This window comes from Juglans regia, chromosome 2, assembly GCF_001411555.2.
Source record: "Juglans regia cultivar Chandler chromosome 2, Walnut 2.0, whole genome shotgun sequence".
In the NCBI taxonomy this organism is placed as follows: Eukaryota; Viridiplantae; Streptophyta; class Magnoliopsida; order Fagales; family Juglandaceae; genus Juglans; species Juglans regia.
Window position 1 is genome coordinate 29,856,318 of NC_049902.1, and position 25,114 is coordinate 29,881,431.

Here is a 25,114-nt window from a genome sequence, read left to right on the forward strand (position 1 = left end):
GGTATAATATCGTAAAACGGACAGCACCGTTGTGTCCGGAACGTCTGATTTTGTTGGAAACGAGCCTTGTTTTGTCAAAATCAGACTCAGATAGCACAAGGATCAGCAAAAGAACCAAAACGAGAATTTTGTCGCGCGTACAGCGCGTGGAGAGACAAACAACGCGTAGGCGCGTGTTCTTCACATGCAGAAATTTCACTATAGCGCGTGTCACACGCGCCTACTATAGTCAGCAATGCGTGTACTTCCTTGGAGCGCATGCGGCGCGTGTGATGCGTGTCGAGAGTGGACTTAACTCTCCGACCTTCAGGTGGCGCGTGGGGGCGCGTAAAAGGTCTGTTCGGCCTCTGGTTTTCACCTCTTTTCTTGTATCGATGAGACAAACATAGGGTATGCTGAAATTTTCAAACTTAGCAACGTACTGAAAACGAGTTTTTTATAAAAAAAACTCCTCTCAACATTCACTCTGATACTATTTGTTGGAAAATTAACACAGCAGAAGGAATAAAAGCGACAACTGCCTAAATTCACAAAAAAAAACTTCACTAATAAATAATAAAATACAAAAAAATATTACAGAAAATGAGAATCATACTCCACTCAATTCTATTATTTTCTTTAAGAACTCTCCCGACTCTCTATTTTTTTCTTCTGGACTATATATGAAATTCTCGCACGAAGCTTTAATTTATAGGCGCTCAACGTATAAATGCATTTAATTTGCATTTAATAGGTAACTGCAAATGCAGTTGTCCGTTGAGCAGCAAGCGGTCATTCAACATTGACCGCATGGAAAGGCAAGATAGAATTTTCAAACTTCGAACCGACCTCGACGTTCATTTATAAGGCAGGGTCTTATAAAACTTTCTATAAAATAAGTGATTGCGTCCTTGTATGCTTTTAATACCAATTGAGAGCACTCCAAACAATAAAAGGTAGTAAAAATCATGATTCACCATGCAGATATCTATGTGTTGTGGGACAAGAAAAGGCTATTTCCAGAAATAGTAGCAGAAGGGAAATGGGCTGGAAACAACTCATCTCATTTTATTATTACAATTTTCTCAAATTTTCACACAAAATTTTACTTAAACATGATCTATGCAGTAAGTTTTCATGCATTCACTTGTTTAGTAAAGATTTATAGTCTATGAAAATTGTAAAGCAGGCATTCCATATGTGAGAGAGAGAGAGAGGAGAGCACATCTTAGTGCTATCACGCGCATCAACAGCCCATTCGCACGCAACCCGACCTAACTCTGCCTTACTGAATCAGGTTGATAAAAATTAATCATGACTTTGTTCATTAATAGGAGAAAAACATCTTGGATGAATTGAACTGACAATACATCACCAGGCCTGGGGAAAAATAAAAACAAATGGCTCACTCAGTTTGAGATGGAGGATTCTTTCGCAACCACCAGTTGTGGTGGGGTTGGACTTTCAGATTTGTTTCCAGAAGATGGTTGATTCCCGGTATCAAGCCGCCGCACATTTTCTATCATTTTCAGTACATCCAGCATTTTAGGTCTCTGATCCGGCATCCTCACTACACATGACATTGCTATCTGTAACATCTCCACCATCTCTTCCTCAATATTTGGGTATCTCATCAGCTCTAAGTCAAACACTTCTGCCGTCCACTCTTCTCGGACAACTGAATGAACCCACCTGACTAAGTGGACAATCTCATCACCTGCAGTTGTATGGATTGGGGATTTTCCAGTGAGGAGCTCCAGTAGCACCACCCCAAAGCTGTAGACGTCAGAAGGCTGTGCTGCTTTCCGGGTGTCCATTACTTCTGGGGCTCGATATCCAGCAGCACGAGAGATAGGCGGAGCCAGTGAACTCATTATGGTTGTCAAGCCAGCATCGGACACACATCCATACTGTCGAGAGTTAAGAAAGATGTTTGAGGATTTGACGTTGCCATGAACAAGCTTCCCACCATTCTCTAAATGTATACGAGCAATGCCTCTTGCCGCACCTATAGCTATTCTTAGTCGGGTATCCCAGTCCAAGGGGGTCCTGTCCTCTCCTCTTCTGCCTGAAAAGATATATATGCACCAGAAGAGATATCAAGACTACAACCACTGACCACTTTGAGGTTCAAGGAAGTTTAGTATATAAAGACTAAACAACTACTCAAATATAATGTCTGAACAGAAGGGCTTCCTATGCTTAGAAATAGGCTTAATTTTAATTTCTTGACCAACTCAAGGAAAAGCTTCACTGGTAATTCAGAAGATCTGTGTATCTGTTCCATGAAAATTCAGCAGGGTAATGTACAGTGTTGATGCCTTAACACCAACAGTCAGGTATCTCGAACCTTGGCATGTAAGAAACATCAAATAGGATTTCAAAACACATGCTGCCCACACAACATTAGTCTAGCCAGAATTAACTTCTTTAACAGATCAAGTCAAGTCTGGCCACAAAAAACTTGAAACTGAATGATGTTCACTCTTTCTTTTCAACAGAATTTTCGAAGCGCTCAAAGCCCTTTGCCAATCAAAATATCAAGAACTAAACTCTTGAAGGCATGCCTAATTGTTTTCTTATAAGCATATGTCAAAGGATGCAGTTATGTTTTCAGATGTTCGTTACCAAACCCTCTTTTAGTTTCTAAATACGCTAACCAAACTACTCCTTGGCCTACATAAGGGCTTCTCTTACACTTGGATGACGTTCTATCTAGGGCCGTATTAGCTGTTAAATAGTATGCCTGCTTGCTATATCCTTCTAAACCAACCAATATTTGCAGAATAAAATTCTCAAGAATGCTATCCCTGTATTGAGATTGTAGGAAAACCTTTTCAGAAGATGACACTATTTTTTTTATAAGTCAATTAAAGGTATTCCTTTTAACTTAAGAAATGGGAAGAATGGCTTATATGGATGATCTCAACAACGGATGGACATCCATCTCAAGGGATATTGTACTTCTAAAGCCTTATTTCAGACATCCAAGCCTAAAAATGGAAAACAAACTTGAAATCGACAAAATCAGCCACAATAACAACAGACATATAGAAGGAAATCTTCATGGAGTCCTTACCCCATTTTTTGCAAGACCACTTTGTCCATGAATGTGAGAGATTCTATTAGGGATTATCTACATATAATCCAAGATTTTCACTCACACAATGTGTCCCTTCTCCCTATAGTGAACCAACAGAAGAGGCAACATAAAACTCTCTTTATTCTTGGTCCCTACCAGTTAGATATGCCAACGTGATAACAGCTCATAAGAAATTAAAGGCAGTGGAATAATTTTCATGGCTGTAAAATAAGCCATTACAGATAGAGTGATGACAGCAAGGTTAGTTCTGCGGGTCAATGTCAAGGCATCGAAATACAAACAATTCCAATGCTGCATACATGTTAGCCAATTACAATGGGAAAAGGTAAAATGGATAAACCCAACACTGTGGCTAGTAAATTTGAGTAAATATAGCCAGAATGACAGAATACATCCAGCTGTGCCAATTGCCAAGAGAAACAATCAAGCTTTAAAAATGCTCCGATTTAATAGAAGTACAAAAATTTAACTAATTAACAAAAGCATCAGAGGAAGAAGAAAGATACCATGTAACAAAGCCGAGACACTCCCCTGGCTGTAATAATCATACACCATCAGCTTCTCATCTTTAGAATAGTAATATGCCTTTAGCTCCATGACGTTCTCATGTCTGATACTCCCCACTACCTCCATCTGCTGCTCAAAATCCCGCTTCCCGACGCTCACATCCTTCAACCTCTTCACCACCACGGTGGTTGCATCCTCTAGAATAGCCTTATAAGCAGTACCAAATGTCCCCTTTCCCAGTACCTCAGCAGAAGCCCTCAGTAAATCCTCCAAATCAAATGCATAGTTACAGCCCTCAAAGAAAACCAGTTTATTGTTCGCATCTTGACTCCTTGAAATAACTTTTTCAGGTGACATCTCTCCCTTCTGCAACATACCCGACAACCTATGTTCCCTTTTTCTTCTCAAGCAACAAACAAGGATTAGAAAAGCAAATGCCACAACCCCTAGAACACCACCAGCAACTATAATTCCTAACAATGCCGCTTCACCAAGACTCCCTGAATTCTTAGGCTTCGGAAAAGCTGCTGAAGAGGGTGGAAGCACCGGAGGCAGGTTGGAAGGAGAACTTCCGAACGAAATGTTATTGCCACTGAACACCGACCTTGGAAACCTCTGAAGTGATTTAGGCACACTACCATTCAGATAATTGTTAGACAAATTTAGCACTTGCAATCTCGACAGATTGAGGTCAGGAATTTCACCAGTAAGTGAATTGTTTGCAAGATTCAAACCTGCCAGCTGAGTCGAATTCGAGAGCGAGGAAGGAATGCTCCCATTGAAACCGTTGTAAGACAGATTGACAATAGTTAAGTTCTTCCAAACTGAGAAATCTGATGGCAATGGTCCCGAAAAGTTATTGAATTGAAGGTACAGAAAAGATAAGTTTCTGAGGTTAGCAAAATCAGAAGGAAAACTGCCGGTAATGACATTGGATCTGAGGCTCAAAATCTGCAAAGCTGAGAGGCGGCTTATAGTGCTGGGCGGAATCGGACCGTCAAATCCAACTCCGGGCAATCGGACAGCTATTACGCGAGAATTATCCGCACTACAAGTCACACCGGTCCAGTGGTGACACACTGGGGAGCTCTCATTCCAGTTGAGAGAGCGAGAGTGTGGGATATTGTTCACAAAATCAAGCAGAGCTCGCTTATCCTCAACTGGGTCCGCATTTCCTTGAAATAAAACCAAACCCACCAAGAAAATCGGAAAGAAAATAACACCCAGTCCCTTCATTCTCTCACTCTTTGTCAAGATCTCTAACCCTTCAAGCAGATAACGACCTGTTTCTGCCGGGGGGAAAAAAAAGAACCAAAAAATTACAAACAAACAGAACAAAATTGTTTTACATCTATGGTTCTGGGTTTGGGCGAAGCTGGACCAAAAACAAACTCAATTAAGAAAAATTCGAAAAAAAAAAAGCACTAGGAATGTAAAGGAAAGAGAAAAGCGAAAACAAACACAGATTCCTAGATCATTGTCGATAAAAGTAGAAGCCGTGTCTGACAAAATTCCCGTAAAGAAATGAGCTTGCGGGCTTTGAATAATGCATTTGAGTCAAAGCGAAGCGTATTATAAACTGAAAAGCGATTTGTTTAAGCAGAAACCGTGCTTGTTCTTTTATTTTTGTTCTTTGTTCTTTAACTTTTTGTTTGAATTTGCAAAATCGAGAATTTACAGAAAGGAAAACACCCCAAAGAAAGTTCCTAGAGAGCCGCGCACTAGAAACTGGAAACAGAAGCCACCAGACCGAGAGAGTAAGAGAGAGAGTACCCAGCTTTAGTTACGTCACATACCATCCCTTTCAGATCTGAACCGAGGAGCTCCTCTGCTCGAGAATGCACGTTAAACACCGAATTTGTCTGCTTCTCGAAGAGAGAAAAAAAAACCCAATAAATGCTAAATAGAACACCAAACCGAGATGTAGCGCATAAAATGTGTGATGTGAAAAACGTAGTGGTTATGATGATTTCCCAGAGATAATGGTGCTGTCTAAAGTAAGCATCCAATAAAAAAAAAACGAAGGCAGAGAAAGGTAGTGATTTTCCAATTTTCCACAACGCAGAGAGAGAGAGAGTGAGTCAGAGAAGGTGGTTGAGATACGGTAAAAATGAGACCGCCATTGACGCTTTTGCTGCGGTGGTTTTGAAATAGCTCCCAACGGTTCGATATCTCAAGCCTAACAGGTAACCGAACGCAAGAGAGGCAGAGCATGGACTCGATGGGAAGGCCTGAGCCAAGGATGGGGATTCTTATAAGATAACCGGCGGGTGAAGGAGTGAACGGAAAACTGGCTTGTTTTTGTGGGCGGATCGATGACATGGCGTGGGCCGGGGGTGACATGTGGTCCCGTTGATTAATTTGTGGGCCTGTCAAAGGAGGTTGTATCTATAGTTGTCGAGTGATAATGTAATTATTCTGTTCCGTCGGCTTGTTGACTTTTTTATAAAATGTAAAAAATAAATAAATTCAATCAACTAATCATATAATATAATTAAAAATAAATTTTATTTTATTTTAAATTATACAAAAATGTCATCTAATTCAAATTCAAAGAGAAAAAAAAAAATAATAAAACAATATTAAAAGAAGTGTAAGTGTAAGTGTGTCATTCTCCGAAAATTAAAAAACTTAGCTGTGTAGAAGCAGTTTCCACCGTTGATTTGATCTTATTTTTATACAGTTTAAGGTTTTATTTGGTTGTTGAACAGTATTCTAACTCAGTTTAATTTAATTTTAAATTAAATTTTAAAAAAATAATTAAGTTATAAAATAATAATAAATAAACTATAAGTATATCATTATCTAAAGAGTCATGCTATACAAAAATTTTACATTCTATATATTACTTAAAAAAATATATAATATAAAATATGATAGTTAAAAAATAAAATTTTATATTTTTAAATGGTACGAGTAGTATGAGATTTATATCTAAAATTTTTTTTATCCAAAAAATAATATACCTGAGTTGTAAAACTTGGCTGTGTGGAAGCAGTGTCCACCGTTGATTTGATCCTATTTTTGTACCGTCTAAATCTAGCCGTTGGGATCGAGTAAGGACTAAGGAGGCAATTCTCTTGTCTGTTATTGTCGTCTCATCTCGGATACGAGTCAAGACTCAAGTGCTTCACACATGCATACGTTTGGTCACGTAAATATCTGAAAATTTTAAAGTTTTTTTAAAAGTTGTTCTACTCAATATATATACACCACATACTATACTTAATTTTTTATTTTTATTCTTACTAAATTAAAAGAATTATTCTCATCATCATTTATACATCATATATTTAATAAATAAAATAAATAAATAAAAAATCATGTATGATATATGAATGATGAATATAATTTTTTTAAACATATTATGAATTTAATCTTGAAAAAATAGGGAGAAAGATTGGATAAAATTCTTAAAAAAATAAATTTTATATTTAAGTTTTGAAAGTTGATAGATAAAATTAAAAGTTTATTTAAATATAATTTGAAGACTAATTTTTATTTTAGTGTCTGTATAAAAATTGCTTTGAACGTTGTGTTTCGACGGTGATTAAATAAAAAATTGATTTTTTTCAGCTTTAAAGATCTTTAGCTTAAGAGTTTGAAAGTTTTTACAGAAATAATTCATAATCAAACAAGCCCTTAAAAGGGAGAAGTTTCCCCTTTTCTACATGTAAACTGAAAATACTATTTATATTGATAAACTTACATATATAATTATAGTTGACGTGTCAGCTATAGAAAACAGTAAAAAATTTAAATATTAAAATTTGAATTAAAATTTGAGAAAATAGGATTGTTACAGCTACTTCCACCGAAAAATGGTACGAGAATGTGTGCCGAACAGAATTTCTTTCCAAAGCATGTGTGTGTGTATATTTTTTAAATACTAAAAAAAGGCACAAGTGATTAAGAAAAAAATGCAAAATACCATTTAGTACACATTTTTGATAGAATAAATCTTAAATCTTCTTCACACACTACTGTGTGAAGAAGCTCCAACACACCTAACGTGCTGGGGTGACCAAAAAAAAAATATATATATATTATGAAGGGTGTGCTGCGGCTTCCGGCTGATGCGCAGCACAACCCTAGATTAAAAAATCTATTCATTATCATGCTCTCTCATCGCACACCACACACTAAATTCAGTCCGGAGACATGTCACGGTTCGGCTAAGCAAACCTGCTTCCCCATGCTTCTCTCTCTCTCTCTCTCTCCATCTTCTTCATTTTCTTGGGATCACAATTTGGAGGAAAGATGAATTGACTTTCATCATTTAGGACAACAACGACGTCAACCTCATGCTTAACTATAATGAAATCAGACCCAAACCTCTTCTTCTCGAGAGATGGCTAAACTTCATCATCATCAAGAATCCATTGCATAGCAACATCAACAACAAAACCTGTTGGATGTTCTTTCCTGCTCTGAAGAGCATTGGTAAGAAGTCGGAGAGGACTATTTCCAGCAAAAAGATGAAGTGGAAGACAACTCTTATGGCATTAGTAATTTCCAGAAAGATGTAAGTGTCCCTTTTGCTAGACCTGCAGGTAATTTTGAGTAAATCTTGTTGGGTGTCTGTGGAAGTATGGAGGATGAACAGTTCCTCTCCTAATGCTATTGATTCAACATTGGGGATTTGCTATCCAGTTGCTTACACCACACATCACAGTTGTTTTAATTTTTTTATTCCTATTAAAATAATTGAGTTTTTTTATTCATTATCCCTACATCATATACTTGTTAAGGAAAAAAAAATAAAAAGATAAAAATAAAAATAAGTATATAGTGTGAAGATGATAAATAGAATTTTTCATATTATATATGTAAGGAGAAAAAAGAGAGAATTACTTCCCCTCATTCACCAAACAAAATTTTCTCTCTCCTCCTGAAAAGCTCTCTCCCAAAACCCATCTCTTAAAGTCCTTTCCACTATCGTTCAAAAAGAGGGTGTCTATTATCCGGTCTTCTCCAGTGTTGTCCACCAGTTTTTTTGAAATAGCACAGAGATGGGTCGATCTACTGCTTTCCTGCTACCTACGACTGTCACGCGTTGCTTCACAAGACTCCCCAGGCTACCAATCCTTCAACTTATGGAAGAACTTCATTCATACAAGTAACGCATGAAATCCACCCGCGACCTAACGGTTGTTCATCGGCGTATCGAGCCATCTACTGAATGTTATTTTCCTATGTTTCCATTTATATTAACCATAGATCATGAGAAAGAGGAAGTACAAGTTTCTTTCAACCAAACTAGACCAACAAAGTGCAGCACAATACAATATATAGCAGCTTTTGATTGTAGTACCACAGTTCGATTTTTGGACTGTAAAAAAATAACCACCTCAAGCAGCTTCCCCTCATGGGAAGTGGGTGGGAGCCAAGTCATTGGTTTCAGATCCCACTTATTTTATTTTTCTTTTTCTTGTGTTGTATTAGCTGGTTTGAGATGATTGTTGGGTTTTGACTCTTGTATCTTGTAATTGTTTAATATATGTACTATGCTTGATTAGGAGGGAAGGGGAGGGGGGCTCATTCACCGAATGAGACCAACACTAGAGCAAAAAACAAAGGAGTGTTCTGTTTTATAGATTTTTCACAATAGAGTAAAAAACAAAGGAGGAAAAATATGTTAAAAAGCTAACTAACATCTTATGATAAGGATTTTCAAGATGTATAGCCTTAATGCACGTCTCTTTCGACCTTTCAGGCCACAACCTACTTTGAACCACTTGTGTCCCCTTTGATGGCTCTCGTCACAAAGTCTTAATATTGTGACCCTTCTTGTCGCTTTAGGTTGGTCTAAAGATCATGAAAACCAGTCAAACTAAAATATATGGCAAGTGGCTAGAAATAAGCAAAGGGATGGAAAAGGAAAAGGAAAAGGAAAAGGAACAGGAAAATTCTTTCATTCCCAACTACTTCCCTTGGGAGCATCCAATAATTATAGGGAATTTCAAGGAATGTTGCAAATGGATTTTTGTGTAATCCCCAAAACATTCAAGAAATTTGGATTGGCTTCCCTTTTGTCATGTCTTTTTGTTTTAAGTTGAAGGACAACATTTGGGTCATTTACATTACATGGTTGGAGGGGTTATGTGGAGACAGAAATCATGTGCACTGTCCGAGATTTATTCAGAACTCTGATTTGCCACTCTCTAGCAAGCAATTTGGAGTTTATGACCTACCATTGTGGATATGTTTTCAGTACATTATCGTGTAAAAATGCCCAATTTTGATACTAATATTTGTTTATATTCATGAATTATGGGACCTAGCTTGCTTTTATTTTAGGGTTTTGGAATTGGGTAGTGATAGGGTTACTACCTATTTACTACCCATTTACTACTTGTAGTGTATTTCTTTTTTTATTATTTTTTTAAAATATTTTTTTAGCATCTTTAATCATTAAGAAAAAATTTAAAAAATATATAATTTTACTAATAATTAATTTCTTAATCATTAAGTAAAATAAAAAATTAAAAAAAAATCAAATACAAAAAAAATAATAAATAAGTAGTAGAGGGTAATAACCTATCATTTTCCATTGAAATTTGCTCTATATACGCCCCAATTACCATGTCCGGGTGTTTGAAGGAAAACGCAGTAAGAAAGATGGAACGCCAATAAATGAGGTTTGTAGAACTCTTATAACTATTATATGGTTGTAAGTTCAACAAATCAGAGTGGCGCAGCGGAAGCGTGGTGGGCCCATAACCCACAGGTCCCAGGATCGAAACCTGGCTCTGATAAAGGAGTAGCTATCGCTTGCCAACCTTTTTTTTTTTTTTCCCCTTTTTTTAAAGATTTCTGTTGTCAATGACAGATTTCTCGATATCCTGCATTTCGGGCCCTTCTTTTTTCATGGCACCATAAACCAACTTACTCCTTGGTGATTCAACTTCGAAATATCTACCAATTATTCAGCAATATTACTTGGCACAGAGAGAAGTGTCAGAGAGAGAGAGAGGGAGAGATTTTTACTCATTCCACAGTCCATATGCATTCTATGTAGGTAAATGTATACATTTTCTGCCCTTAACAGAGTGGAGAGAAACATTAAAACAGGTCTCCAGCTTCATTGCAGGTACATAGATTAGATTACATTTTCATTTATTCCACAGTCCATATACATACTATGTAGGTAAATGTATACATTTTCTGCCCTTAACAAAGTGGAGAGAAACATTAAAACAGGTCTCCAGCTTCATTGCAGGAACATAGATTAGATTACCCAGATCACCAATCTAGGAGCTGATGTTCATATTCAATTTCACACCGCAAATACAGATTATAAGGAGCATTGGTGGTCGCCACTAGCACAAACAAAAAAACAGCCTTCTCTAGTTGGTTATTGGTATTAGTAGTATTCAACCTAGAAAATAATCTTGTGGGAATAGGGATTGGTCAATATTAAGTTGAAGGGACAGTGGTGAGCTCCAACCGGCCTGTCCATTCTTCACCTGGTTTTAAGGTGATTGGTTTCTCCACTGCTGCTACATCAATGCAAAGCATCTTTTTGTACTCCTCATCCCCAAAATCCGCCATGGATTTGGACTTCTTCTCCCATGGATTCCAGACCCCTAGTACAACAACAATCAAAAGTGCATAATTTAGATGCCAATCTGCATGGCATTTCATATGATTATCAGGCTACACTATTACTGAACTGGATGCATGAGATCATATGCATAACTGGGTAATGACCCATGCAGGTGCCAACTAGAAAATTTTATCAATCTGATTTGTCAATGCAGGGGGAAGGATGCATTAGAGTCATTCGGCTTTGAGTGTCATGACTCAATGACCGAGTTTTTGATGTATGGGTGAGGCTGCTATTTAAGGTGCCGTTTCGATAGTAAGTTGAGATGAGATGAAAGTTGAAAATTGAAAATTGAATAAAATATTGTTATAATATTATTTTTTAATATTATTATTGTTTTGAGATTTGAAAAAATTGAATTATTTATTATATTTTTTGTGGAGATTTGGAAAAATTGTAATGATGAGATGAGATGAGATAAAACATTTTTTGTATCCGAATGAGGCTGTGTTTCTTCCCATGATCCTAGAAGTTACCAATCTTTAATAAGAGTGCCAATTCTATGAGAGATCTCTCACCTGCATCTGGAAGTCCTTGCTTCTGTATGGTAAATGTGCGCTTTTTTTCATGATCAAAAACAGCAATCACATCCGAAGAGCTAAGATAAACTCGATCCACCTGCCAATAAATGGGTAAACAAGGAACAGGTCCTAAGAAAAGCCCTCAGTGAAAGTTCTACTCCCCACCCTGTGACCACAACTCAAACCACTTAAAAGAAACGTAAGTGTTACCTCAGATTCAAATGTCAAGGCATCTCCTTGTTCTGTGAAGCGCTGTTTTTCACACAGGTTGTCAAGATAGTCGAGAGTCTCCAACCCCTCTATTCTCACTTCACTGTGAGTACGGTTTATATTTATCAGGGTCCAGATGACACGAATATATCATGACAGTTCTGTTTTAAATATGCAACGTGAATAAATCAACCTGCAGCTGTAGATTCATCTTCACCTCTCCTATGTGTGTTTGTATGTATGAAAATTTCACCAGTTTGACATATCATAAATCCAAGACATGATTCCCAGTTTAGGTTATATGAATCCATCACATTCTTTGCACCCCAAAAAGGACAGAAGGGAGAAAAATAAAAGACTGTGAGGGTAATAAGTATTTCTAGCTTTCACTGAAGATGCGAGTAAAGACAAACTTCTGTCAAAATGAATATTCTGTACCTGATATCAGAGATGGAGAGATATGTACGATACGCAAATGAGAAACTGAAAGGCTTGCAATTGATGTTTCTGATGCGTGATATCATTGTTAGATACCCATCCTCTGCCAAAGAGACTCTAAGACGGAACTCGAAACTGAAAAGACATCAAATCATTATCTTACTAGGAAAAGGGTAAATTTTCAAGTTCATAAAGAATGCTATGGTGGAACCTTGGTCATAGCATGCACCTAATTCTGTATAGTTGTTGGCCACTACTTCATTATGTGGATCAGTAACATTGAGTGTTCTAACTTAATCAGACTCACGTGGATAATCCTCTCCTTTTGTTCTTACTTAACTACATTTAGTTCATATGAACTAATATGATGATCACTTTTTTCTCTTCCCAAACTCAAAGAATCAAATTGTGATGCTATGGTCACTGATTCACTCAAAACTTGGGAAGGATGATAAGCTAATCAAGCTCATACCTATGGGGCCAGGCCTTTAGATCTTCTTCAGATGGTTTAAGTAGCAGGTCAGTGTAGGCTTTTCCATTTGAATCATTGGGATGCAGGGGTGGAGGATTTTCATCAAAGACCCAAATCTTGTTCCTGGCAAACCCATGTTGTTCCAGCAGTCCACGGCTTCCAAACTTACATAAATATTTAAGCCAACCTTGTCAGTTAAATTAAACAAGATTGATACATGATATGATAATACTAAAGCACATAGGTACCTGTGGGAAACAAATTGGTATTCCTCCTCGCACTGCTTGTGGTGGTTTAAAGATTGCCTGCAGTAGATAAACAGAAAACACAAAATGGCAGGGGCATGGGGGGAATCAGTTTTTGTAAATGGCATGACATTATAAGAATCTCAACAGTTTGCTACAAAAATATCTGAAAAAATTCCTCATGAAGTTGAGAGGAGGTAGAGTAATATGAGAACATAATCTAGGTCAAAGTTTCTTCCATCTTTCTGCAGATTTCTCAAGTCTTGGACATTTATTCATGATAAAAGGGATACAGGAAAAAAAACATTCCAATTAGTGCTTGGTTATTTATGATATTTACTATTTAGCTGTTGAAGAGTATTTTGAGACTACATGGATGTTTTTCATGATTGTTGTAATCGATCAGGAAGCCAGGAACACAACAGCTTCTGGCTATCAGTAATCCAAAAAAAATTTGATGTAATGGTTGAGACAGGAAATACAACAGGGAAAGAAGAAGCCGTGCATAGACAAATTACCTTACTACTAGTAAATAATAATTCTTCATCATGGTCAGTCCTCCATGAAAGAATCTGCCCTCCATGCAAGCTAACCTGGATGGATGTCACATACTAACATCAATATGATGCACTAAGTTTTGCCTTCAACCAAGTATTGCACTTGTCTCTTTATGCATTGCCACCAAAGTGAAGAAAACAAAAGCCATGGGAAAAGAAAAACATCAAAGCCAGCAATTAAACAATGGGAAAATGGAGGTAAAGGGATCCATCCAACCCTCACTGAAGCTCCTCGAGTGTTCTGAAGGACGACCTGGTCAATTCCATTCTTGTCCTTTGTAACTTCAACTGCTGCTCTCTGATTACTTTCTGCCCCAGAATGATTCATTTCAAAAACACAATAAGGACATCAAAAGGAAGAAACAAGAAGACAGAACTCTCTCCAAAACAAAACCTGAAAGTAGAGTCCCAAACCCTAAGAAAAACTACTTGTGAGGGCAGTAGAAAATGGCTCACAGAAGCAGTTGAGACCCTGAGCTTTCCCACTTACAGCTTTCTTGTGACTCACCAATTTTCTCGTGAATTGAAACCAAAAACCCAACAACCAATTTAACTACCTTAATCTCTATTCACCGCTCAAAACCCACCGACAAATTATAAAGACTAAGAAAATCTATGACCCTCAATACCCAATTTCAAACCAAACCAAATTCCATAAAGAAACAGAACAACAACACAGGAGACAAAAACCCAATTCCTGAAACAGTGACCCAGATGACCAAAAAACTTCTGGAAATCAAAACGGGACTAGAAAATACGAACTCGCTCAATGTCTGTTTCAGACGTAAAACACCTTACCATGGGAACGGTTTTATTTAATAAATATAGAGAAAAACTGAAGCACGCCACAACCAATAAATGGAGCGCACTACGTCAACAAAAGTTCATCAACATTTTGGTTTGACCCTGCTGAAAAGATCATAAAGTTCATAGCTTGAGACAGGATGAAGATCCCCTGAAATCTCAATCCCCCAAGACAAATTAAGATGGTGTTAAAGTAACGTCAAGTTGTGCATAAAAAATTCCAAGATTATTTTAGGTATAAGACTCGGCAGCCGTGAGTTTTCTCTGTGGTGGGCTTCCACACCTCGTGTAGGATAAAGTCTGACAAGTGACTAGGATTACCAGAATTAACGACCCGTTTGAAAAATACGGGGAAAATTATCATATATTTGCTGCCTGGGAGTTACAAATAATCTGTTCTTTTTCATTTTTATTTTTGTTATGGATAAGTTTGCAAGTAATCTATTCTGCCGCAAACGGTCCTGTCAATTTCTTTGGATTTTTGCAATGGCCGCCCATCTATCACCAATTAAGAAATTCTTATTTCTTTAAAAGAAAATCTATCTTATTCTCAGGATGACCGCTCAATTTTCCAAACTATTTTATTTTTGGTAAAGTCAATTCTTTGGAATATTAAATAGGATAAAAAGAGAAGTTACCCATTAATAAAAATTCTTATATAAATCTCATTAGGGCATTTCCAATGGTTTTCTTATCTTATTTTTTAAAATATAACATCAAAATTCAATTTTTCTATTTTATATATTGACTTTTACAAAACGTCATATATCAATTTATCTATTTTTTTTTATCTCATTCAAATATTATACTTTTTAATTTTTTTAATTTATTTCAAATATTATATTCTCTACACATCATATATTTCAAATATTTCTCTATACATCATATATTTTGATATTTACAATATTTCTGTATATATAATGTAATATTTTAAATTACTGAAAAAAAAGAATAAAACAATAAAAAAATACCGACCTTTATTATTAATAATATAAAAAATTCTGCATGCATAAAAGTTGACTATAAATAGAGTGCTAAAGAGTAGATGAGAGATAAGAGATAAGAGATAAGAGATAAGGGAGTGTGATCGGTGCAAAAGTGATAAAAGAGTTCAAATGAAAATAAGATAAAAAGATAAAGATGATGAAATGAGATAAAAATAATAAAAATTGTCTAGAGGGATGAACAGTAACTTTTACATGTATTATAGCTGAATGTAAAATAGAAATAAAATAGATGATCTAATGGAAGAGATTTTTGACCATATTTCTTAATATTTCACAAAAATTTGTATTTTACAAAATCCATTGTGAATCCTCTTAGATTCTTTTTATTTATAAGTGGATATAAAAAACGTATCTTTACATTAATCACGTGATAAAGTTGATTTGTAAAAAATTTTAAAATTGAACTCTTTTTTTTTTTTTATAGGAAAATTGAACTCTACTTATAAATCAAATCATGCTTGAAATATAGTTTTTTCTATATATAACCTCAAGTTCAAATACGTGAATAAATTTGCTTAGAAAAAAAAAATACGTGAATAAATAGGATTGTTCTTTCAAAAACTGTTTCTTTTTTAAAAATAAAAATAAAAATTGTGTAGTGTTGGTTGTTGGAGTGTTTATTGGGACATCACCCCAACTCATGAATCTCCTTATCTGTTATTTTGAACATAAGCTTTCCTAGAAAAAATAAAAATTGTTCTTGTGAAATCAGTGATCACCAATTGTCTAAGAGTTTATAAAACTAAAGGGAAGATATAGATTTTATTATTTATTTTATATCTTAACACTCCACTTTAATGGATGATCTAACACATGAAATATTTAATTAAATGTGATAGAGTGTAGAGTCAGAATTCGATCTCAATATATATCTCTACTCTGATACTATATAAAATCATCACTTATCTCAAAAATTTAAATTAATGAGAAGATATAGATTTTATTATTTATTTTATATTTTAATACAGTTAATTTCGTATGCTTACTTTTAAAAGGAGAAAAAGATGTTTCATCTTGCGTTTTAAGATCGAAAACGAAAGAAAAGCACTGAGCTATGACTTTTCCTCAACTTTAGGCAGCAACGTGAAATGCAATTACCTCTGACGTAAAACATGCATGATGCATGCATCTATCTATCTATCTATCTAGAAACACAACTAATTGAATCACACGTAACCTTAAAAAAACATCATCGAATGGTTTTAAAAAAAAAAAATGGACATAGTCCAAAAAATGCCGCGTGCTTTTCGCTTCGTCCCTTTTTGACCCACTCTTATTAAAGACTGGCTCAGAAGATGGGATTGAATTAAAACCACTAGAAAAAGGGTGCCTTGGAGATGGTTTTTCATGTCACGGACTAATAAATTTTCTTGGATGGAATTCAGATAACAACGTGACGTGCAGTCACTAAGAGTTAGGCGCAATGCGACTTTCTCTTCTCTTTACCCTTTTGCCTTCAACTTCCTATAACTTGTTTAAAGGTGCATGGTTTTTTGACCTGGATTTCATCTTAAAGTTGCTCTTAATTTCCACCTTATACTAGACGCAATGCAAACTTATACCCAATTTTTTTTAGAATATAAATTACATTATTTCTACCTTAAAGTTTTGAACCAACTAATAATGATTTAACGTAATATCAAAACCAAAATTTTAAGCTTGAATCCTCTCCAAACCTAACCCACGTGTTAAGAATTCTTAAGCACACATGACATGAGATTAGTGTACGTCTTAAGATTATAAGGCTTAGATTTATCCATGTGATATATACCTTATTATGGTAGCAATGAAAAATGATAAACCTACAACTATTTTACTACTACTTAAAATGAAGGGTAGATATGTAAAATTGAAAGTATTTTTTAATAAAGTGTCACAATTACAATGATTGATTTAAAATGAGATATAAAATAGTTGTAGGTATATCATTATCCAGTAACAAATACTGAGTAGTAATATAATTATGAATGATTTGTTTTCAATTATTGGATGATATTTAATTATTTAGGTGGCTTTTATCCTTGTTATGCTAAACCTAAAGTGGGCTAAAGTGGCTTGACCTTATAGTCTATAACAATCTATCACTCCTATCATTATTACTACGACCATTTTCTTATGGAAAATGCTAACTTGTCACATAGTTTTCTCTTTCATTTTGACCGTTTGTATATTTTATTTTATTTTTTAATTTTATTTTTATTTATTGATTAAAGAAATGACAATTAGTGAGTTTATAATTTTCTTTAAATGTTTAAGGATATTTAAAAATTAATTGAAAGAAAAAAAAAAATACAATTTGCACCAGCGGTAGCGGCACCCCAGCAGTAAGCTTGTACCGGTGGACAGCCTAGTAGCAGGATGCTTTTCTTATTGCTTGAGTTTAAACTTTTACACGAGTGTGTTCATAGTGGACGGAAGGTCGTTTTGCCCCTTGTTTTTTGTTAGCTCCCTCAACTACTGTCGGCAATATACCACATTCGCTTCAACTGACTTCTCTCTTTTTTAAGCCTGTTAGAAGGTTTTTGCTTTGGGCTTTTAGTACCTAAGCCTTTTGCTGTAGGCCGTATGTATCTCTACATAAAAACCCATCTTACTTGTTTTAGGCCTTGTAATCCCCTCTTGTGTCTTGACCCAACAGTGTTTTCTTATATTTAGTGGGAATTATTAAGAAGATACTTTAAGGAGAAAGCTAAATGAACTATTTCCAACCAAAGCAAACATTATTGTGTGGATTCATCTGATTTTCCGTTCCCTAATTGAAGAGTAATTTGAAGTATTACATAAAAAGGCTTTAGAGAAGAATAATTCTTTGAGAATGATGATAGAAAATAGAGTTGATTATAATACATCATCCATAGAAAATTATAAATACAAGTGATCTTTCAAAGTAATTGAGAATGAGAACTACGTTTCCAGTACCTGTAGCCCTAGCCTGTTGAAAAATGCTGATTGGCAAGTTAGGCTCTGTACTCGGAAAATCTCTCAAATCAACAAATCCATGCTTTTGAGACAGATGGAGTCGGCTGTTGGCATAAAAAAAAAAAAATCCTTATGATGACTTCGTGAATTCACATTAAAAACACCTCTGATGCGAATAATGGTCTTCTGTTACTATATGTACCAAATGTTCTGCTAATTCATGATTGGTAGCAACTCCAGTCACACGGCTGCACAAATTGCCCCTGAGACAAAAAGTATAAAGACAAAGATGTAACTGTAAAAAACCTAGTCCTTTTAAGGATCATAATTTCAGGAAGTCAGACTCAAAATTTTATAGAAATTTACAAGTGCCCAATCCACAATATATATGAGCTTTCTTCAAATGATACCATCTATTATATTCTAGGTGGATATGTACAAATGTTTTAACTTTTAGACAAGGTGCGAGGTTGTCGGTGGAGTAAGACAAGATGTATTTTATTTGAAAAAGAAAAGAAAGTTCTTGTTTTTTTTTTTTAACTTCTGATACCATCTATTATATCCTTCATGCCCAAACTTTTGAAGAAATCCATATCGCCATGTAGCTGGTGTAAACTAAAAAAATTCTTACGACTAGTAATGACTGAATGAAAAACAAAACATTTTTTCCTTGTAAAGGTGTAAGTCCTTTAGGCAAGATCCCACCAGATGAGAAAGGAATTGCGGTATAAAATCTGAACACCATTCATCATGCCCTCTCAGCATCACATACAAATCACCTCGATTACAATGACACACCATTCGTTGCTCAGTTGTTCATTTTATTCAGTAAGCATGCATTGTGTGAATCTGCATTTGTGGTAGGTCAGTCTGTGTGTGTGCATGCATGGGTTTGTGTCGGTGTATGTGAGTTTGAGTGAATGGGAGGGAGAAAGAGACCTGATGACCAGGAGCAGCAAAACTTCGGTTCATCAATGTGATTCACATCAAGCCCAATAAACCATGATCCACTGCTAACATCATCATGAGCATATGTACGTAGAATAGATCTGGAGAAACATGAAAAGAAGGCAACTCAATCCTGCCAATTGTTTCTATATGCAACTTAATATAACCATAAAAGAGAAAGAAGCTACCTGTTTATTGATATGAACCGAGCCAGTGCTTTTGAGATTACATATAGCTCCCCCGAAGCATGTCGAAAATATCTGCCCCATGAAAGAAACATATTTTTTGGGTCAGCTGAAAAGGCAGGTACTAAAAAATGGGAAGTTTAAAACAAGAAGCTGCACCCCTCGTACCAAACAGACTGTTTCAGAATAAAGAAGAAAGTACATTTCAATAAAGCAGAAAAAGCAATTTTCAAGTAACATTGTTTGGGTCAGTTGAAATTTCAGAAGGGGATTTCTTCAGAATAAAGAGCAAAACTACTGTTCAATATGAGGCACCAAACAGAATATAAGTGGCTTAAATAATATTTAACTCTGAAATTAAATAGACATTTTAGCTTGTCACATTCTGAAAATCATAATATCATAGGTGAAAAGAGAAAAACCCGAAAGTTGCAATACTCACGATTTTTTATCGCCAAATTTCCACCAGTCTGGTTCATACCATTTGTGGGTCCTGCATTATTCAGGCAGTGTAAGGGAGGGGGAGAGAGAGAGAGAGAGATAACTTTATACTATAATGGTAAACATTTTCTACCATCAAATAAATTTTTTTATTAAACTCACGGCTCAGAAAAAACTTCGCCTGATTTCATACACCCCATATAAAGACGAGGCTTATCCAAATGAGTAGTTAGCATTGCTCCCAACGCATCTGTATAACAAAGGATAAGCCAAAAAATCAGCATAGACCACCATAATCTGTTTTGGCTTGAAGAATTAGGTTGGGTTTGTATAGATAGTTCAGATGAGATGAGATGTTTTGAATAATAGTTGAATAAAATATTGTTAGAATATATTTTTTAGTATTATTTTTATTTTGGGATTTAAAAAAGTTGAATTGTTTATTATATTTTTGTATTGGAATTTGGAGAAGTTGTAATAATGAAATGAGATAAGAATTCGTGTATCCAAACTGAGCCTTAAAATTCTCTTATAGGAAGGAACCTAACTACTGTTTTTTTTTTTTTCTTATTATTATTACTAGTTTTTCTAATTCATCTTTAGCCTTATATCGTTGAATATATATTTGTAGTGTTCAAAAATTATCCATTACGTGTAACAATGAAACTAAAATGGCAGATTTTCATCGCGAATCTTTATGAGGAAAACATGTCAAGGTGGGGGAGGAGGAAAATTGGGGTTAAAAATAAGTTTTCATGTGAATATGTTTTCCAAAGCATTCAAGGTTCCCTCTCTTGCATACCCAGTAAATTTTATGATACAAAGTTACAGGGACATGGTACTAATATCAATTTCCACAAAAATTAAGGACATACCGATGTTAACATAGACATCATCGTTGGCCTTAGCATAAAATTCAGCATCCCAATTCTCCACTGCATGAGTAAAAAATGACTTCATCTTCTTTGGATGCTCCTCAGTTGCCTCAACTTGACCATCCTGTAGGTCAGATAGACAAACAGAATGACATACCGATATTTACTCCTAGTTTACTTCTGCTATTAACAAGTGATTTTTGAACTTTTTTTTTATAAGTAAGAATAAAGTTATATTGATAGGAAAAAGGTATAGCCAAGTATATAGGAAGTATACACAGAATACACCTAGCATCAATTAGGAACTAGAAAAAGATACGAGCAAATTGTTTGAACTTACATAGCATGTGTTCAAGTTTTGATCTGGGCTCAAGATTGAAGAATAAGACGTGCATCAAATTGAACGACATTTTTTTTTTATAAGTTGAAATTGAACAACATAAAAAGAGAAATGCATCAAAGTGAAATACATTGGGCTCAACCTTCCTCAAACCACAATTTAAGGCTGCACCGGCAAAGTCAAGGATTACAAATATACAGTGACTTTGAAATTTGATTGTCAATAGCCAACTAAGAAATACATTGTTACATGAAACAACCAAAGAGCATCTTTTAAGTCATCTATATATACATATAAGCAGAATGGTACCAATAATTGGTGTAGGACGTGAGCTGCAGATAAATCTAGATCCAATTCTCAGAGAAAAGAATAAGACTTTTAAACTACATTCCAGATACATTGATAGATAATTCTATATCCCAACTAAATACTGATAAAATAAACTTTGTAAACAGTTCAACATACAAGAATGATGAAATCTTTGGTCTGCCTGTTTTCATTGTCAATTTCTCTGTCCAAGCTGTCTCCACGATTTGTACTGCAAGACATGAACTTCACTAAACTAAGAACTTAAGAAAATTCTTTCAAATATTGTTGAATTATAGAAATAGAAACCTTCTGCCTATTACAAATCGCACAATGATGCCCTTTTCATCAGCCAACTTTTCTAGAGCTGCCCCTGCATACATTTTATATTTTAGTAAAGCACTGTCAAATGGAAAAAATTCTGAAATTAGCAGTAGCAAGATATATAAACAATGGACTTAAAACAAAGAGCCAGAAGAAATTTTTGTCCAAAGAGAACCAGAAGAATTTTGTTTTTTATGTCTTAATGATATTAGTGGCCAAGCACTATGTATCACACCACTAAAGTAATCTATAAGAAGCTTCAAACTTGAGAAAACATCACAACCGAGATAGTCAGATCCGTTAACCAATCAGAGAGACTAAACATTCAGTAAAATATTATGTAACAGAGCCCCAACCACCTTGTCAGCCAAAAAACAAAGTAATGGATTACTACAAGCCTGGAAAGGTGCTGTGTCATCAGCCAAGTTGGTTTTTATATTTTGTGATTAGACATGTAATATACCTAGGTGTATAACTACATATATCCCCCTTCTGTGAAAGAATGGTCTTGTGCATAAGTTTGCAGAAAACTGTTGTTCATTCTCATCGGTAGAGAACTGTTGTATTCTCGATCTTCAGAAAGTAATTATAATTGATTTTACAACTGCTGCTATGCCAGTCATGGACATAATCAAACAAAAGATAATAATGTCATTTCATCTTCTGCTTTTCCATCAAATTCATCCACCCCTAGCTGGTTTGCCTCACCATGTTCGAACCAATTTAGTTCACTAGTCTATCATTCCAGTCATGATTGCCCATTGGTCTTATCTACTTCAACTATTTGAAAATAATATAGGAACTTTAGCCATGATTACCATTTTACCTAGCCACCTCTTCTTGATTGAAGACAACTAAAATAAGATAACTGATAACCTAAGGGTACTTTAAACCTGTTATATAGTCATAGTGTCGCATTTGACTTTAGCATGAAACACTACCATGAGCTTATCCCAAACCGCATATTGTCATGTCACTTTCAATGGTCATTCCTGCCCTTATGTCTCTTTAAAGTTTTTTGTTTAGAGCACCGCTCAAAACAACATTCCTGAAATTTATAATTAGTAAATGTTTGGAATTTAAGACATTGACCTATGTCGTTTGCATCAATGCTATTAAAGGGAGTAAATGAAACCAGCCAATGATTACCAGTTGGCATCCATGCCTTGCGAATAGCATCTCTATTTTTCTTTCGGCCAAATGTTGTAATAATTCCTATGACAGCTAAAGTCTTTTTCTTAGCATGAGTCCCATCATTTTTTGACGAGTGCTTTGGAACAAAACCTTCCTGTGTAGCAGCAGCCAGGTCCATTTCAAGGTCTGATAACTTCTTCTGTTGTTCCCTAGAAAATAAAAAGAATGGTACTATAAGGCGGAGATCACAGTTTGTCTAATTTGATGGATGGCTAGAATCAAATTACCTGCAGGCTATAAGTTTCAATGTATCATCAACTGAAATGGCAGATTGATCCTGAAAATGGATGACAAATTTCCTTGTTAATTCTCCTAATGGTAAAAGAACTAGTCTTAAAAATAGAGAAAACAGGTTGTGGAGTTATGAGCATCAACATTTGGGCCAATACATTGACTCTGAAAACCAAACACACCCATTATACTTCTAATATAGAGCATCAACTGAGTATATCATTATCAATATTCAATACTATATCAGATAATGCTGGCTGTGCAAAAAATGCAACCCAATCGCTTGGGACTCTGTCATTTGAGTATTTCCCATTTACAATAAGGCGTCCGAATCCTATAAAAACCGAATCAGTCCATTGTGCTCTAAAACTCATTTTATGTTGTGATAAGCAGCGTCCCAAGGAACTACCACCACAATTCCAAGTGAGCAGGACAACCGTCAAACGCCAGGAAGATTGCCATATGAGAACACATGGTCTAATTTTAGTTTCATTGGGATATCAAATAAGCCCCACAAACTCGCCAATTAAGAAATTGAGAAACAGTTCCTACCAAATACAGTTTACTTTAGTAAAGCACAAATTTAAGCTAAACCGCATGACAATCAGCAAATTCAATTTGATACAAAAAATGAAAAAAAGTAAAAATAAAAGAAATTACCTGGCCAGTTCTTTTGTCAAGCTCTTGAATCAAATACACTCTATTCTCAGCATCCTGCCACAGTCTATCAAAAACACGTTCTTATTGGACCAAATTTACTACCAAAAACCGCAAAAATACCAAAACTCAGAACCAGGAGAGAGAGAGAGAGAGAGAGAGACTAACCGGCCGGCGACGTAAACAGTGGCCATGGTGGCGAACATAGCGAGCAAGAGAACTGAAATTCGAGACCCGAAAGAAGAACCAGATGGCCGGTTTTGCGGCGCCCGGCTATGCATCGCCTTGCCCGGTATTTTCGTCAGCGGAGAGAGAGAGACTCAGTAGATTCTCATCGACTCTTAAAGTGATTTTACAGTTTTCGACCGTTCGATCTGGAGGGAATGGGAGCTCTCCCAGAGAATTGGCACTTGAAGAGGAAGAAGAAGAAGAACGATGGTGATTGTTTTGATCGCAATGCTGGTCGACGACGAAGACTTCCCAACAGATCAGTTACTTGGGAGTTCCGATAAGCCACAATAAATATAAAACAAGTACAGAGGGAAATTAAATTCATAATTCAAAATATTTCTTGAGAATATAATTCAAATTTATGTTTGGATCATCTATTAATAATTGATTTTTGTACAACAAAAATGATACTAATTTTTGAAATATTAAATTTCAAATGAAAATGAAAATATAAATTTAACTTCTTATATCAAAATACAATATAAGCTATTTGTGAGCTAATTTAGACCGAAAGTACTAAACATTTAAAACAGTTCCCTTTAATGTATAGTGGTCGTACTGATCGATTAGGGATTAAAAACAACTCATTGGTACAGTCCAGCCTATCTCTCCCAGCCGTTTCTCACCATCCTCTCCCAGGAAATTTTTTCTTACACCGGGGGGAGGGGGGTTGATGCTTCTTAGCTCCACCCACCTCCCCTCCTCACTTTTATTTCCGTTTATCCGTATGTTTATTTTCGTTTATCCGTATGTTTTTTTTCTTTTATCTTTACCGATCTACTATTTTTCGACGACTTAGGGTGGACACACACCCCTTCCTCAGCTTCTTCACGTGCCGATCGTCAATCTGGAGGAAGAAATCTGCCCATATGTGCAGCGTGTTTGCCTCACACACTGCCGCAGAGAACACTGCAATACCACACGCAGCAGTTTCAAGATCTACAGCTTCGGATCTTCCAGATCCAACTGTTCCCTTCACTCCAGTTGTGGCACGTAACCTACACGTGCCGC

The 25,114-nt window shown here is 35.7% G+C and overlaps 3 protein-coding genes and 1 non-coding gene across 8 annotated transcripts; 1 reads left to right on the forward strand and 3 right to left on the reverse strand.

Annotated features, from left to right (window-relative positions):
• Positions 1-1,281: 1,281 nt before the first annotated feature.
• On the reverse strand, positions 1,282-5,859 carry LOC108980557 (probable inactive receptor kinase At4g23740). Of its 4 annotated transcripts, none has more exons than XM_035687495.1 (4): positions 5,707-5,859; positions 5,386-5,451; positions 3,589-4,878; positions 1,282-2,047 (listed from the first exon to the last, which is right to left on the reverse strand). In XM_035687495.1, the coding sequence occupies exons 3-4, from the start codon at positions 4,823-4,825 to the stop codon at positions 1,389-1,391; spliced, it is 1,896 nt and encodes a 631-aa protein (XP_035543388.1). In that variant the 5' UTR covers positions 4,826-4,878; positions 5,386-5,451; positions 5,707-5,859; the 3' UTR covers positions 1,282-1,388. The 4 variants fall into 4 exon arrangements, with proteins under 4 accessions (XP_035543388.1, XP_018807052.1, XP_035543389.1 ...); XM_018951507.2 differs by having other exon boundaries at positions 5,693-5,859; XM_035687496.1 differs by having other exon boundaries at positions 5,363-5,451; positions 5,693-5,859.
• Positions 5,860-10,275: 4,416 nt separating this feature from the next.
• TRNAM-CAU lies at positions 10,276-10,347 on the forward strand. Its single transcript has one exon. It is a non-coding gene; the product is annotated as a tRNA-Met (tRNA).
• Positions 10,348-10,648: 301 nt separating this feature from the next.
• Positions 10,649-14,666, reverse strand: LOC108980559 (putative glucose-6-phosphate 1-epimerase). Its single transcript, XM_018951512.2, has 8 exons — positions 13,859-14,666; positions 13,603-13,677; positions 13,088-13,144; positions 12,840-13,003; positions 12,368-12,502; positions 11,930-12,032; positions 11,717-11,816; positions 10,649-11,178 (listed from the first exon to the last, which is right to left on the reverse strand). The coding sequence occupies exons 1-8, from the start codon at positions 13,967-13,969 to the stop codon at positions 11,009-11,011; spliced, it is 915 nt and encodes a 304-aa protein (XP_018807057.1). The 5' UTR covers positions 13,970-14,666; the 3' UTR covers positions 10,649-11,008.
• A 3,605-nt stretch (positions 14,667-18,271) lies between these two features.
• Positions 18,272-24,405, reverse strand: LOC109020394 (hydroxyproline O-galactosyltransferase HPGT1-like). Of its 2 annotated transcripts, XM_019002845.2 has the most exons (13): positions 24,041-24,405; positions 23,876-23,939; positions 23,212-23,261; positions 22,940-23,133; positions 21,776-21,839; positions 21,626-21,698; positions 20,821-20,944; positions 20,108-20,195; positions 19,947-19,997; positions 19,508-19,579; positions 19,311-19,420; positions 18,574-18,634; positions 18,272-18,475 (listed from the first exon to the last, which is right to left on the reverse strand). In XM_019002845.2, the coding sequence occupies exons 1-12, from the start codon at positions 24,151-24,153 to the stop codon at positions 18,612-18,614; spliced, it is 1,026 nt and encodes a 341-aa protein (XP_018858390.1). In that variant the 5' UTR covers positions 24,154-24,405; the 3' UTR covers positions 18,272-18,475; positions 18,574-18,611. The 2 variants fall into 2 exon arrangements, with proteins under 2 accessions (XP_018858390.1, XP_018858389.1); XM_019002844.2 differs by having other exon boundaries at positions 18,272-18,634.
• Positions 24,406-25,114: the final 709 nt, after the last annotated feature.

Excerpts from the sequence above, each read along its gene's own strand:
- LOC108980557 (XM_035687495.1), bottom strand. The coding sequence starts at position 4,825 with ATGAAGGGACTGGGTGTTATTTTCTTTCCGATTTTCTTGGTGGGTTTG. Across the intron at positions 2,048-3,588 it reads TGTCTCGGCTTTGTTACATG|GCAGAAGAGGAGAGGACAGG; the intron begins GTATCTTTCTTC and ends ATATCTTTTCAG.
- LOC108980559 (XM_018951512.2), bottom strand. The coding sequence starts at position 13,969 with ATGAATCATTCTGGGGCAGAAAGTAATCAGAGAGCAGCAGTTGAAGTT. Across the intron at positions 13,678-13,858 it reads CTCGAGGAGCTTCAGTGAGG|GTTAGCTTGCATGGAGGGCA; the intron begins GTTGGATGGATC and ends ACATCCATCCAG. Across the intron at positions 13,145-13,602 it reads TATTATTTACTAGTAGTAAG|GCAATCTTTAAACCACCACA; the intron begins GTAATTTGTCTA and ends TATCTACTGCAG.
- LOC109020394 (XM_019002845.2), bottom strand. The coding sequence starts at position 24,153 with ATGCATAGCCGGGCGCCGCAAAACCGGCCATCTGGTTCTTCTTTCGGG. Across the intron at positions 23,940-24,040 it reads ACTGTTTACGTCGCCGGCCG|ACTGTGGCAGGATGCTGAGA; the intron begins GTTAGTCTCTCT and ends TGTTTTTGATAG. Across the intron at positions 20,945-21,625 it reads CCAAAGATTTCATCATTCTT|GATGGTCAAGTTGAGGCAAC; the intron begins GTATGTTGAACT and ends TCTGACCTACAG.